The 15,671-nt window shown below is 41.1% G+C and overlaps 1 protein-coding gene across 10 annotated transcripts in view; it reads right to left on the reverse strand.

Annotated features, from left to right (window-relative positions):
- LOC100352755 (phospholipid-transporting ATPase ABCA3) overlaps positions 1-15,671 on the reverse strand; it is a 183,092-nt gene that overhangs the window by 48,437 nt on the left and 118,984 nt on the right. For all 10 annotated transcript variants that reach the window (XM_070064644.1, XM_070064647.1, XM_070064645.1 and 7 more), the window contains 2 exons: positions 4,281-4,530; positions 3,908-4,112 (listed from right to left, as the gene is read on the reverse strand). In XM_070064644.1, coding sequence (XP_069920745.1) covers positions 3,908-4,112; positions 4,281-4,530 — 455 coding nt within the window. The remainder of the gene's footprint in view (positions 1-3,907; positions 4,113-4,280; positions 4,531-15,671) is intronic.

Genomic DNA, 15,671 nt, shown 5'->3' on the forward strand with positions numbered 1-15,671 from the left:
TATTTTTCCGTGACATTTTGAATTTCACAAGAAAATTTAAAATTTGGAAAACAGTTAATTGGAAACTTTACAACTGAAGAACATAAAACTGAAATTAAGAACTCATCAGATAGGTTTAATTAATAGTAGGTTTAGGGGCCGGTGTGGTGGCATACTAGGTTAATCCTCCACCTGCGGCACTGGCATCCTATATGGGCATCAGGTTGTAGTCCGGGTTGCTCCTCTTCCAGTCCAGTTCTCTGCTGTGGCCCGGGAAAGCAGTGAAGGATGGCCCAAGTGCTTGGGCCCTTGCACCTGTATGGGAGGCCAGGAGGAAGCACCTGGCTCCTGGCTTCTGGCTTCAGATTGGCGCGGTGCGCCGGCTGTAGCAGCCATTTGGGGAGTGAACCAATGGAAGGAAGACCTTTCTCTCTGTCTCTCTCTCTGTCTATAACTCTACCTGTCAAATAAAAAAAAAAAAGTGGATGGATTTAATAATAGCATAAAGCAGAGTTGATAATCTAGAAAAAACATCAATAGAAAATATAAAAAGAAAAACTCAATAGAAACAAATTAAGTGTTAAAGATGTGTGAATGAAAAGACACATACATGTAAATGAAGTCAGAGAACATGAGAATAATCAAGAATTTGCAAAACTGGGGAGAGACATCAACATTCAGATTCTGAATATATCAAACAAAGTGAGTAAAAAGAAATGCAGGCACAATATAATGAGAATGCTGAAAGTCTAAGTCAAAGGGAGAAAACAGTGACAAGGAAGATTGAAAACCTTCCAAGGATTTACAAAGGACAACAGCCTACTCAGTGACAATAAAGAATGCCATAGAACAATGGGTATCACTAAAGTGCAGTGGGAAATGTCCTTCAAAATACTCCACAAAAGAGAAAAAAAATAAAGAAATAAACACATTTCTATTCAAACAAATCTGGAGGTTTTAATTTTTTTTTTGGTCATCAAATTCCCCCTAAGAGAAATATCAAAGAAAACTCAGTTATACTCCCACACGAGTCACTTAATATTAAACCCAACAATAGTGATCGTAACGTCCAAGGTATACACTGCTACAAGGCTTTACTTTTAAGATTTATTTACCATTTATACCTTTTATGAAAAAGTAGCTTTGGTGATCTAATCTAACAGGGGTTGGCAGACTACACCTGGAGCCATATTTGGTCCACCACCTGTCTTTGTGCTGCTTGCAAGCTAAGAATGTTGTTTACATTTTTAGAAAACTTACAACATGAAATTTCTATGAAGTTCAAATTTCAGTATCCACAAATAAAAGTTTTATTAAAACCCAGCCATGCTCATTCATTTCTGTATTGTCTGCGGCTGCTTTTGTGCTGTAATGGTAGAGCTGAGTAGCTTCAACTGGGACCATATGGCCTGCAAAGCCTCAAATATTTACTATCTGGCCCTTTTGAGATGAAGTTTGCTGACCCCTGATGTAATGGCTCTCATTAGGGAATTTTTTATTTCACCTAAACAAAGACCTTTGAGACAGTCTTGCAAGTGGCAAGGAACACAGGTTTCTGTGCCTCATCTTGTAGTACATACTAGTGATCTGATTACTAAGACAGGGCCTATTTTGATCATCAAATGCTCTATTTCCACAATATAGTGAAGCAGTCAGTACTGCCCTTTCTGAAGGAGTCTTATGGAGTAAATATTTATAAACATTTTGACCTAATAAGCTATACCTCTCAGTCTCTGCTTTGTCTCCGATTCTTTGGTAGTATGTTAGGCTGAAAAAATATCAGCTATTTAACCCAATTTACTTCTGAATTTTTGTTTTTATTACATAAAACTTTTGACATCACTGTTTCCTGAAGGCCTTGGTGTTAAATGCATGAGAAACCTTTTGCCATCTAGAAATTTGTTTGTTCATTGTTATTTGATTGTAATTGATGAAGTTTGGGATCTCAGTGATTCTAGTCTTTTTGAAATCAGATTATTAAATATCATTTTGGGAACTTTTTGTTTTTGAGTATGATATAGATATCCTGTTTTTTTAAGAGATGAAGTAAAAAATTGGTACATGTTGTATGCTTTGTAAAAAATTTTACTTGGTCTAATTTATTGCCTATACTAGCTCGTGTTGGAAAATAACAGCTAGAAAGTTAAACTAAGCTAATTTCTAAGTAGTACTACCTATAAATAACAAACAAGAGTAGGCATCACTCAGTTATACAGCAGATGACTAGTGGCTTCTCCATGCCCTGTACTTCTTCTCATTTAGCCTCTTCAGTGCTTGGTTACACCACTACTATAATACAACCTGAGGAAAGGGAGGATGGTGACTTTTACATCAGAGCTGCAAAGACAAAGCAGGAAGAGGTTGAAAAAGCTAAAACAAAGATGTTTTGGATTATAGCACATGTGAATTTGCCATCCATACTTGGCCTGTGCCCATTTTCATTGGACATTTACAGAGAAGTGCAACTCAAGTGGTGTTAGTAATAAAGACCATTACCACCACCACCACCCCAAACTATGTTATTTTTCTATGTAAGTGAATTGTTTGAAATGCTTTGAAAATCTTAATATTAAAAGGCATATGAAAAAAAAATTCTTTATAAGGAAGAATAATGTTCCAAATAAAATTGCCAGTAAGAATGTAAAGCAATGAAAAAGAGCACGTAATTATAAGTAAATATTATCTGCAAAACAAACATTTATTTATTAAAAATAAATATGTGAAATTAAAATGCTGATCACAGTAATGCAAAAAGTGGGAAGGAAGTAACTGGAAAAACAAAGTTCTAGGGTCTTAGTACTATCAGGGAAACTGAAAAGCAACAACTTACACTAATACTAATTAATCAAGTGCTAAGATCATCTTCAAGATAGTCATGAAAATAATTTTTAAAATGCAATGATTGGGAGCAGAAGAAAAGAGGGGAATGGTAATTCAAATAGAAAAAGAATAAGATGATGATATATAAGTATTTATCTACTCTGATTATAAAGCTAGTATTGTCACCCTGGAAAACAAACCTAACACCAAAAACATATTACTTACAGGAGATACTTTAAATATGAGGAACCAGAAAACTGAGTGTAAAAGAATGGTAAAACAAATACCAAGAAACAATATTCAAATAAAATTAGAATACCTTGATGCAGTGGTCAGCATACTGCTTGGGATGCCTGCATTTCATATCAAAGTGCCTGGGTTGGAGTCTTGGCCACAAATCCAGGGTCCCTCTAATGTGACTCAAGTAGTACTTGGGTTCCAAGACTGGTGTTGTGGCATAGTGGGCGAAGCCACCACCTCTGATGCCAGCATCCCACATGGGCACAGGTTTGTGTCCTGGCTGCTCCACTTCCAATCCAGCTCCCGGCTAATGGCCTGGGAAAAGCAGCAGAAGATGGTCCAAGTACTTGGGCCCCTGCCAATTGCATGGAAGACCAGAATGAAGCTCCTGGTTGCTGACCATATGGCCATCTGGGGAGTGAACCAGCAGATGGAAAATCTCTGTCTCTCCTTCTTTCTCTGTAACTCTTATATTCGAATAAATAAATAAATCTTAATAACAACAACAATAAAAAAGCACTTGGGTCTCTCCCACCAAGACTAAAGCTTCCAGCTCCCTAATTCAGCATGGTCCAGCCCAACTCTGGTTGCTTAGGGTCATTTGGGAAATGAACAAGCAGATGGAGGTCTCTCCAGTTTGTATTGGAGAGTAAGCACCCCAAAATTTTGCAGACAAGAAAGCATATTTTAAGGAAAAGAATGTAAGAGAGAAAGATTTCATTACGAGGCATATTCCACATTGCATTATCTGGCATAATTTGGAAAATTATGTTTATCTTTCTTGAGAGAATCAGGTTTAGTTTAAAATCACAAGTTTTCTATGTTGTACAGAAGACTGAACCCTCAAGACAATTTATCCAACACTCACCAGTAGTAAGCAGCAGGCAAAAAAGAGGATGGCAATATCCCATATCAGAGAAGAAAACCAGAAAATAAAGACATAGACACCACTCAAAAACTGTATGTGTTTTGCTTTAGTGATTCTCTCAGTCACTGTCAGGAGGCAAAAGCTACTGATCAAAATACTCAAGCCGAAAAACAAATTAAGGGCTATTTGGATTCCCGATGTTCTTCTACAAAAGAATGGAAAAGGGAGCACGCTGGTAAAACACCAAAGTGGAAAATATTAACAATAACTTTCTTAAGAACATGGTCAAATAGAGGAGGAGTTTATTTAAAGCATAAAGCTCAACTCTAGTTAAAATATATATATATATATATATATATACACACACACATACCTATTACTAGCGCTGTTACTAACATAACGAGGCTGAGGTTTGTTGAAGACTGTAATGGAAGCAGCAGAGCCAGAAAGCGACTTAAAAATAGCATTGTCTAACACTGCCAGGGATAATGACGGTGAATGGTAGGCCTCATTGTTGAACCAAAAGGTCAATTTAATGGCACCTCCAGCAATCTCAATGGAAAGTCCAATAATACATGAATGAGTGCATTGTCGATTTTTTGACAAGTATTCCTGTAGGTCACCTGGATTGAGGAAACAAAAGAATGGTCATAACTCAGCATACCATACAAATGACTTACTATGCAATGTAAAGTAACTCCCACAAATTTTACTTGCCAGATCTACTTTCCTTTTCCAATGTCTTACAGTTTCCCTTTCACATCTTGAATATTAATCTCGAAAACAGTCACTAATCTACATAAACCTCACACCTTTATTTCATTGAGAGTACACAGTCCATCAGCTATTAATGCCCTCAAATTCCTTTATCCTCATCAAAAAGTTCAGAATTAAATTTTTTTAAAGATTCATTTATTTATTTGAAAGTCAGAGTCACACAGAGAGAAGAGAGGCAGAGAGAAAGAGGTCAGTCTTCAATCTACTGGTTCACTCCCCAATTGGCCACAATGGCCGGAGCTGTGCTGATCCAAAGCCAGGAACCTGGTGCTTCTTTCAGGTCTCACACATTGATGCAGGGGCCCAAGGACTTGGGCCACCTTCTACTGCTTTCCCAGGCCATAGCAGAGAGCTGGATCAGAAATGGAGCAGCCAGGGCACAAACTGGTGCCCATATGAGATACCAGAATTGCAGGCAGAGGCTTTATCCGCTACGCCACAGCACTGGCCCCAGAATTAAAATTGTTAAAAAAAAACTTCCACTTCCAACTTTGACAGATTAGCATACAGAAAACTAAATCCTTGCTAAGAAAAACTGTAAAGCCTAAATAACCCCCACAAAATAAATCTGTTGGAAGGAGTTATAAAATTACCAAAGCAACAAGAGTTTTCAGAAGTTTCACAAGGGGCCAGCATTGTGGCACAACGGGTTAAGCTACTACTTGTGACATTGGCATCCTATACTGGAGCACCAGTTTGAGTGATAGCTGCCCTACTTTCAACCCAGCTCCTTGCTAATGTCCAAGAATGCAGCAGAAAATGGCCCAAGTACTTGGGTCCCTGCTACCCCTGTGAGAGAACCAGTTGGATTCCCAGACTTCTGGTTTTCAAGGACCCAGCCCAGCACTTGTGGGCATTTGAGGAATAAACAAGTAGATCTCTCTCTCCATGATGCTATGCCTTCAAATCAATCAATCAATAAGAAAATCTTTTTTAAAAGTTTCATGAAACCAAGGAGATAAAGAATAAAATTTCCAAGTCTATCCAAGCAGCCACAACATAGAAATGCAACATTCAGAGTGAGCATCGCAGAGAAGACAGCATCATAGAAAATTCTCTGTTAGGGATGGCAATGACGACCTGAGGCCTGATATTTATGGTCCATGAGCTAAGAATTATTTTTAATTTGTAAATAAGAGGAGAAAGCACAAGAGGCAATGAAGATGATGATAACAAAAACAACAATGATAGAATATATGTAGCTTTTTAAAACAAAATATTTTATTTGAAAGACAAAGTAATAAAGAGGGGAGAGACAGAGTGAGAAATATATCTTCCATCCACTTTTTCACTCCCCAGATGGCTGCAATGGCTGGGGCTAGGCCAGGCCAAAAGAGAGCAACTCTATCCAGGTCTCCCAGATGGGCGGCAGGGGTCCAAGTATTTGAGCCATCTTCTGCTGTGTTCCCAGACACAGTGGCAGGGAGCTGAATCAGAAGTAGAACAGCAAAAGAACCTAAAAAGTTATTTTTCAGAAGACATACAAATGACCAAAAGGTCCCTACTTTCAATTCTGAATATATAAGCTGGGATGTATTCTTAACTTTCTGAGAAACTGCTATATTGTTTTCCATGGCCATTGTACCATTTTATATTTCCACCCAGAAGCAGCATACATGGGTTTTGATTTATCCACATCCTTTTCAACAGTTCTTTCTTTAAAAAATGTTTCAATAGCAGCAATTCAAATGGATGTGAAGGAGTATCTCATTATGGTTTTGACTTGAATTTTTCCCTATGATTAGTGATTTTCAGTATCTATTTACAGTGCTTGTTGGCCACTTGTATATCTTCTTCAGAGTACTATCTATTCAAGTTCCTTGCCCATTTTAGAAATGGGTTTTTTCTTTTTGTTGTTGATGAGTTTTAGGCATCTTAATATATTCTAGGTAATAATTATTGATCAGACACATCATTTACAAGCATTTGTGGAGAAAGATTACTTTGGGGATTGTCCTTTTATGCACAAAAGTCTTAAATTTTCATATAGTTCAATTTAACTATTTTTTCCTTCTTTAAAAATTTATTTATTCATATATATTTGAAAGGAAGAGAGGGACAGAGAGAGGAAGAGTGAGAAGAGAGGGACAGGAAGAGACGGAGAAAGCCATCTTCCATCCTTTGGTTCACTGACCAGCTGGTGTTACGTCAGCATAAAGCAAGAAGTCTGGAACTTGATCTGGGTCTCCCAAAGGGTGGCAGGGACCCCAAGAACTTGGGCTATCACCTGATGCCACCTACAGTGCACATTAGCAGGAAGCTAGATTCAGAAGTAGATATAGGACTTGAAACCAGACACTATGATACGGGATATAAGCATCCCAAGCATTTTAACTGCTGTACCAAATGCTTGCACTTAAAATTTTATTTATTTGAGAGACAGAGAGAGATAAGAAAAAAAATACCAGACTGGGCTGCCATATGCTAGCTCATACTTCAAATGCCCACAATGTACAAGGCCAGCCCAGGCTAAAGCTGGGAATTCAATCTAGGTCTCCCATGTGGGTGGCCAGAACTGAAGCACTACAGCCAATTACCTGTTGCTTCCCAGGATGCACATTAGAAGGAAGTTGGAATCAATAGCAAAGCTGTGGTTGGGGGTGGTGCTGTGGTACAGTGGATTAAACCACTGCTGCAGTGCTGGCATCCCATGTGGGCACCAGTTCAAGTCTTGGCTGCTCCACTTCCAATCCAGTTCTCTGCTAATGTGCCTGGGAAAGCAGAAGATGGCTCAAATCCTTGGGCACATGCACCCATGTGGGAGACCCAGATGAAGCTCCTGACTCCTGGCTTCAGCCTGGCCCAGCCCCGGCTGTTGTAGCCATTAGAGGAGTCAACCAATGGATGGAAGACTTTTCTCTCTGTCTCTCCGTCTGTCTCTCTACCTTTCAAATAAATAAAAATATTTTTAAAAATTTTGAAAAAAGACTATCCTGGCTCCATTAGATGGTCTTCCCATCAATAAAAGTTAAAAAAAAAATTATTTGTGTATGAGAGAGTTTACTTCTGGGTTCTCTACCTTTTCTTTTTCTTTTTTTAAAAACTTTTATTTAATGAATATAAATTTCCAAAGTATAGCTTATGGACTACATTGGCCTCCCCCCATCCCGATGACTTCCATCCCACTCGCAACCCTCCCTTTTCCCGCTCCCTCTCCCCTTCCATTCACATCAAGATTCATTTTCAATTTTCTCTATATACAGAAGATCAGTTTAGCATATATTAAGTAAAGATTTCAACAGTTTGCACCCACATAGAAACACAAAGTGAAAAATACTGTTTGAGTACTAGTTATAGCATTAAATCACAATGTACAGCACATTAAGGACAGAGATCCTACATGAGGAGTAAGTGCACAGTGACTCCTGTTGTTGACTTTACAAACTGACACTCCTGTTTATGGCATCAGTAATCTCCCTATGCACCAGTCATGAGTTTCCAAGGCTATGGAAGCCCCTTGAGTTCTCTGACTCTTATCTTGTTTAGACAAGGTCATAGTCAAAGTGGAGGTTCTCTCCTCCCTTCAGAGAAAGGTACCTCCTTCTTTGAAGACCTGTTCTTTCCACTGGGATCTCACTCACAGAGATCTTTCATTTAGATTTTTTTTTTTTTTTTGCCACAGTGTCTTGGCTTTCCATGGCTGAAATACTCTCATGGGCTTTTCAGCTGGATCTGAATGCCTTTAGGGCTGATTCTGAGGCCAGAGTGCTGTTTAGGACATCTGCCATTCTATGAGTCTGCTGTGTATCTCACTTCCCATGTTGGATCTCTCTCCCCTTTATTTATTCTATCGGTTAGTATTAGCAGGCACTAGACTTGTTTATGTGATCCCTTTTTTACCTTTTCTGCTGATGTATCTGTCTTTATATCAGCTCTGCAATCTTGTGAGAGTTGTAGGTTTGTAGAAAATTTTGTCATAATGAAGTCTGTGACTTACAACATTTCTTTTTCTACATTATTTTGTCTGTTATGGTTCCTCGAGATTCCATGTGAATTTGGGGACTGGTTTTTCTCTTTTTTTTTTTTTTGACAGGCAGAGTTAGTGAGAGAGAGAGAGAGAGAGAGAGACAGATAGAAAGGTCTTCCTTTTCCGTTGGTTCACTCCTCAAATGGCCGCTATGGCCGGTGCGCTGTAGCCAGCATGCTGCGCCGATCTGAAGCCAGAAGCCAGGTGCTTCCTCCTGGTCTCCCATGCGGGTGCAGGGCCCAAGCACTTGGGCCATCCTCCACTGCACTCCCGGGCCACAAGAGAGAGCTGGCCTGGAAGAGGGGCAACCGGGACAGAATCCGGCGCCCCGACCGGGACTAGAACCCAGGGTGCCGGCGCTGCAGGGGGAGGATTAGCCTATTGAGCCATGGCACTGGCCCTAACTCTCTCTTTCTGTCCCTATCTCTGTCATTCTGCTTTTTAAATAAATAAATCTTTTATAATATTTATGGCCTTAGATAGAACCCGGGGTACAAGCACCTCAGGCGGAGGATTAGCCAAGTGAGCTGTGGCACTGGCCTGATTTTTCTATTTCTACAAAAAAGTATTTTTAGAATTTTGGTAGGGATTGCATTGAAGCTGTAGATTGCTTTGGCTAGTATTGTCTTCTTAACAATATCAATTCACAAGCATAGGATACCTTCATTTATTTGTGTGTATTTTCAGCAACATTTTGAGATTTCACTGGACAAGTCTTTCAGCTGTTTAGTTTTATTCATAAGACCATTTTTCATGCTATTATGAATGAAATTTTCTTAACTTCATTTTCAGAGATCATTGTCACAGTATTTGGCTTTTTATCCTGCCAAATTGATCAATTTATTAGCTCCAATAGATTGTGTGTGCTTATGTGTATGAGTGTATACAATTTCACAGAAATACAGTTTATGTATTTCAGGGATCCCTGTGTGTGGGGAGCAACTGGGAGCAACTCGGACTAGACTAAGTTACTGGAATTAAGACTTATTCTATGCATCTGCTCTCCCACAATATGGCGCTGGGAGAGGAGAAAACAGCTTCCACGCAGCTGCCTCTTACCAACTTCAGTGATGACCTCCAGGAGCTGATCCTGCTCCTGATTGGAGGAGAGCAGCATACTCGGCGTGTGGGCAGCTGAGTTGGGATTGGTGGAAGAGGACTATAAAGGAGGAGAGAGACAACATGCACCAGGAACATCTAAGGGGAACATCTATCTGAAGGAACACCTGTGCAGCCCCCGAGAGAGCCGGCCGGCGGTGTGCCGCTCCCCTGCGGAAGTGGGGAAAGTGGCCAGGGGGAACCGCCCTTCCACGGAGGTGGAAGGGTCGGTAGCCAACCCGGGAAGAACCAGCAGCAAACCCGGGGAGGGCCGAGCAGACAAAAGAACAGCGCAGGGTCCTGTGTCATTCCTCCATGAAGAGGGGGAGCAACATAATGGTGCCGTGACTCGGATATGAAGCCTAGGCAGGGCTTAGTGTCGTTCCTCCATGAAGAGGGGGAGCGACATAATGGTGCCATGACTCGGATAGGAAACCTAGGAGGGAAGAAGCAGGAAAATACCGGAGAGAGAGACTAGAAGAGCCTACGGGAAAGCTGGACGGAAAAGGTGCCGGAAGAAGCTATCAAAAGCCTAGGCATAGACTCAGATACGGACTACGGGGGGAAGCTGGGAGAAACCTCTAAGGTCGAAAGCGAAAGTGAAAGCTAGAACAAACAGACTCGGATACGGACTGTGGGGAGAAGCCATGAGAAATGAGGGAGGAATATTGTTGGAAGAAAACTTAGGGAAACATACCGGGTAGAGAAAAATGTTAGGGAGGATGAAGCCGCGAGTGCAGGCTGAAGCGGAGACGTAAGCTATCTTGGGATTCTTCAAGTCAGCCCGGGGAGCAAAAGGCGAAAATCTGGAACCAGAGGCAGAGACGTGGGCCGCCAGGTTGGAATTCGCCAGGTTAGTCCGGGGAACTTGGACTGAATGTCGGTGGCGGAAACGTGAGCTACGCTGTGTGATTCGCGGAAGCCACCGCGTGCAGAGAGAGCACGGGGCGTGAATAGATAGGGAACGCGGGGCTGGCGCGAGGCCATGGTGTGGGCGCGAAGGGCGTGGAGACCGCGGAGTGTGCATGCGAAGCCAAGCCGTGCAGAGCCAGGAGCCCGCTGCAGGGCGGGCGCCGGGAAGCCGCGCAGATGAGAGAAGCGCGGGCTGAAGCGGCTCAGAGCCGGGAAGCCGCCGAGAAGCAGCCTCGGGGCGGGCGCCGGGAAGCCGCAGGGATAAGAGAAACAGAAGTTTAGAAGTAAAATGAGAGAAATAGGAATGCTAGCAGATAGAAGTAAAATGGGAGAGATAGGAATGCCCGGAGATAGAGAAATAGAGAAAAATAAGGCCTCCCCTCAACATGGCAATGAGAGAGCTTGGATTCGGTCTGCCTTATTAGTAAGACGATAAGCACCTGTAGGCGGCTGCAGGTCACCGAAGACAGGCATGTTATCAACACCAATAAGTCTCCCCACAATACCGCAATGAGAAGGCTTGGATTCGGTTTGCCTGATAGGGCTTGTAAGCACCTGCAGGCAGTTCTAGCAGAGCAGAGCATGCGCTGCAGGGCACCGAACACAGGCACGCATCAGCGCCTAAAAACCTCCTCACAACATGGTGAAGAGAGGACCCGGATTCGGTTTGCCTGATTGATAGGGCTTGTAAGCACCTGTGGGCAACTCTAGCAAGCAGAGCAGAGTGTGTGCCGCAGGGCACTGAAGACAGGCGCGTATCAACGCCAAAAATAAAAAGAAAGGGGGATCTGTGGGGAGCAACTGGGAGCAACTCGGACTAGACTAAGTTACTGGAATTAAGACTTATTCTATGCATCTGCTCTCCCACAATATGGCGCTGGGAGAGGAGAAAACAGCTTCCACGCAGCTGCCTCTTGCCAACTTGAGTGATGACCTCCAGGAGCTGATCCTGCTCCTGATTGGAGGAGAGCAGCATACTCGGCGTGTGGGCAGCCGAGTTGGGATTGGCGGAAGAGGACTATAAAGGAGGAGAGAGACAACATGCACCAGGAACATCTAAGGGGAACATCTATCTGAAGGAACACCTGTGCAGCCCCCGAGAGAGCCGGCCGGCGGTGTGCCGCTCCCCTGCGGAAGTGGGGAAAGTGGCCAGGGGGAACCGCCCTTCCACGGAGGTGGAAGGGTCAGTAGCCAACCCGGGAAGAACCAGCAGCAAACCCGGGGAGGGCCAAGCAGACAAAAGAACAGCACAGGGTCCTGTGTCGTTCCTCCATGAAGAGGGGGAGCGACACCTGTGAATAGAGATAATTTTACTTCTTCTTCCTCATTTGAATGCTCTTTATTTCTATTTTTAATCTAAATATTCTGACCAGGATCTCCAGTATGTCAAAAAAAGGAGGGGGGGGGAGGAGGAGGGGGAGGGGGAGGAGGAGGAGGAGGAGAAAAGGAGGCATCTTTATCTTATTATTACCTTAGTCTTTTTTTTTTTTTTTGGACAGGCAGAGTGGACAGTGAGAGAGAGAGAGAGAGAGACAGAGAGAAAGGTCTTCCTTTTGCCATTGGTGCACCCTCCAATGGCCGCCACGGTCAGCGTGCTGCGGCGGGCGCACCGCACTGATCTGATGGCAGGAGCCAGGTACTTATCCTGGTCTCCCATGGGGTAGAGGGCCCAAGGACTTGGGCCATCCTCCACTGCACTCCCTGGCCACAGCAGAGAGCTGGCCTGGAAGAGGGGCAACCGGGACAGAATCTGGCGGCCGGACCGGGACTAGAACCCGGTGTGCCGGTGCCGCAAGGTGGAGGATTAGCCTAGTGAGCCGCGGCGCCGGCCCACCTTAGTCTTTCACCACTAAATTTGATGTTTGCTTTCCATTCTATCAAAATATATTAAAAATTTCATTTATAATAGCATGAAAGTACTAAAATTTTTATGAATAAAAAAGTTGAAAGACTTGGCCACCAAAATGACAAAATGTTGCTGAAAGGAAATAGACATGACATCTTGTGCCTATCAATCCCACTAGATGCTTTTTAACATTTTTAATGTGATTTTTGAATTCAGTTCTTGTTAACAATTTTCACATAGATATTCACCATGGCATTTTTACCTAAAAATATTATTTTCTTATAGTATCTTTATCTGGTTTTGATATCAGGGCTATGCTGGCCTCACAGGATAAGTTTGGAAGTATTCCCAGCTTCTAATTGGAATAGGTTAAGAAAAATTTGTGTTCATTTATGTTAAAATGCTAGGAAAATGTACCAATGAAGCCATCTGGTTTTGGGCTGCACTTTATTGGAGGTTTTTGATGACTAATTCAATCTCCTTACAACTTACATAGATCTTTGGAGATAATATTTCTTCATGACTAAGTCTTGCTAGTTTTTATATTTCTAGGTATTTGTTCATTTCATCTAGGTTGTCCTACTTTTTGTTGTGTAATTATTCATAGATATAATTTTAGTATAATTGGTAATAATGCCACTTTTAAAATTTGAGATATAGTTAGCAAGTCTTTTTTCCTTTCCTTTTCAACATATCTAAAGTTTTCTCAAATTTTTTGATTTTTTCTAGGAAAAAACTTTAGAATTTCTTGACTTTTGTTATATTTATTTTGTTTCTCTCTTCTCTAATTGTTAATATTTCCTTCCTCTGCTGGCCTTGAGCTTAGTTTTTTCTTCTAGTTAGAGGCGTGTAGACTTGAGGACTTTCTTTTTTAATGTAATCATTTAAGCTATCCATTTTTTCTCTTAGCACTGTTTTTGTACATCCTGTAAGTTTTGATATGTTTTGCTAATTTGCATTTGTCTCAAGATTTAAAAGGGTTTCCTTATGATTTATTCTTTAACTCAGTGGTTAAATGTGTGTTGTTTATGATTTCAATATATGTGTGTATTTTCTGTGTATCTTGCTGTTACTGATTTTCTACTGTGGTCATCAAAGATACTTTGTATGATTTTTAATATTTTTAAGTGTATTGAGGCTTGTTTTGTGGCATAATATATGTACTATCCTAAAAATATTTCTTTTATACTTGAGAAAAATACTCTGGTATTATTTACTGGAAATTTCTATGTATGTCTGTTAGATTCATTTGATATTTGGTAGTGTTCAGGTCCATTGTTCTTTGTTTATCCTACAGCTTGTTGGAATGTCCATTACTGAAAGTAGGATACTGAAGTCACCTACTGTTAAAGTAGACTTGTTTTTGCCATATGCCTATCAATCTTAGATGTACTTAGGAACTCTGATATTTGGTGCATATATGTTTATAACTCTTAGATTTTACTGGTGATTCACCCCTATTATCACTCACTATATAATGCCCTTTCTCTCTTATAATAGTTTTTGAGTTGGGGCTGCCATTGTGGCACAGTGGATTAAACCACTCCCATATGAGTGCTGGTTCTAGTTCCAACTGCTCCAGTTCCAAACCATCTCCCTGCTAATGTGCCTGGGAAAGAAGCAGAAAATGGCCCAAGTGCTTAGGCCCCTGCCACCCACATAGGAGACCCAGATGGATGTCAAGGCTCCTGGATTCAGTCTGGCCCATTCCTGGCCATTGTGGCCATTTGGGAAGTAAACCAGAAGATCTCTCTCTATATATAATTCTGACTTTAAAATAAAAAAATAAATCTTTAAAAGTATAAAAATACCTTTTGAGTTAAAGTAAGTTCTATTAGTGAAGCCACCAATAATTTCTTTTATTATTTGCATGAAGTCTTTTCACTTTCAACCTATGTGTGTCCTTAGATCTAAAGTAAATCTCTTGTAGATATATAGACTCTTTTTTTAAAAAAAAATCCAGTCTTCCAATCTATGCCTTTTAATTGAAAATTTAATCCATTTATATTTATAATAAATACTGAGAGGGAAGAACTTACTATTTCTATTTTGTTATTTGTTTTCTGTGTGTCCTATCTTTTGTTCCTCATTTCCTCTCTGTCTTCCTTTCTGTTTAGTTAATTTTTTTGTGCTGACATGTTGTAATTTTCTTCTCATTGCTATAGATTGGTTTTTAAAGATTTAAATTCATTGATTTGAAAGCCAAGGAGAGAGAATGAGGGAGAAGGACACATACATACATACATACATACACACACACACACACACACACACACGGAGGGAGGGTGGGAAGGAGGGAGGGAGGGAGAGAAGGAGAGAGAGAGAGAATCTTTTTAACTTTCCAAATGATAGCAATGGCTGGAACTGGTCTAAGCTGAAGCCAGGCACCCAGAAATCCATCCAGGTCTCCCACATGGGTGAAAGAGGCTCAGATACTTGAGCCAAGTGCTTAGGCCCCTGCCACCCACATGGGGACCCAGATGGATGTCAAGGCTCCTGGATTCAATCTGGCCCCTTTGCTGCTTTCCCAGGCACATTAGCAGGGAGCTGGATCAGAAGCAGAGTAGCCAGGATTTGAACTGGCGCTCCCATGTGGGATGCCAGTATTCCAAGAGGTGGCTTAACCCACTGCACCATAACATCAGCCCCCTCTATGTTTTTTTTCCCTTCTATTTACCATGGGCATCACATTCTGAAGTTGCCATCCAAGTGGCAACTTAACCATCCACAAATGCTCACTCCAAGATTACACTGTTATATACTGTGTAACAATTAACATAAGTTCACAGTCAATTTTTTTCTCTTGTGTTTTGAGTCATGTAAAGGAAAAGTGGGATTATACACCAAAATTACAACAGTAATAGTTTTTAAAAATTATTTTCCATTTATTTACCTTTGTTTACATTGTAATTTCACATGGCTTAGTTATGCCTAGTGGCCTTTCATTTCATTTTGCAGGACTCCCTTTACTGTTTCTTGTAGGGCAGTTCTAGTGTTAATGAACTCTCAGGTTTTGCTTATCTGAGAATGCTCCTGTTTCTCCTTCTTTTTGAAAAACTGTTCTGCTTGATATAAGATTCTTTCTTCACTCTATTTTTAATTTCAGCACGTTAAAACCATGCAAGACTTTTGCTAAGAAATCTGGTAATCTTATTGTGGATCCC

Source organism: Oryctolagus cuniculus, chromosome 19 (genome assembly GCF_964237555.1).
Source record: "Oryctolagus cuniculus chromosome 19, mOryCun1.1, whole genome shotgun sequence".
Classification (NCBI taxonomy): domain Eukaryota; kingdom Metazoa; phylum Chordata; class Mammalia; order Lagomorpha; family Leporidae; genus Oryctolagus; species Oryctolagus cuniculus.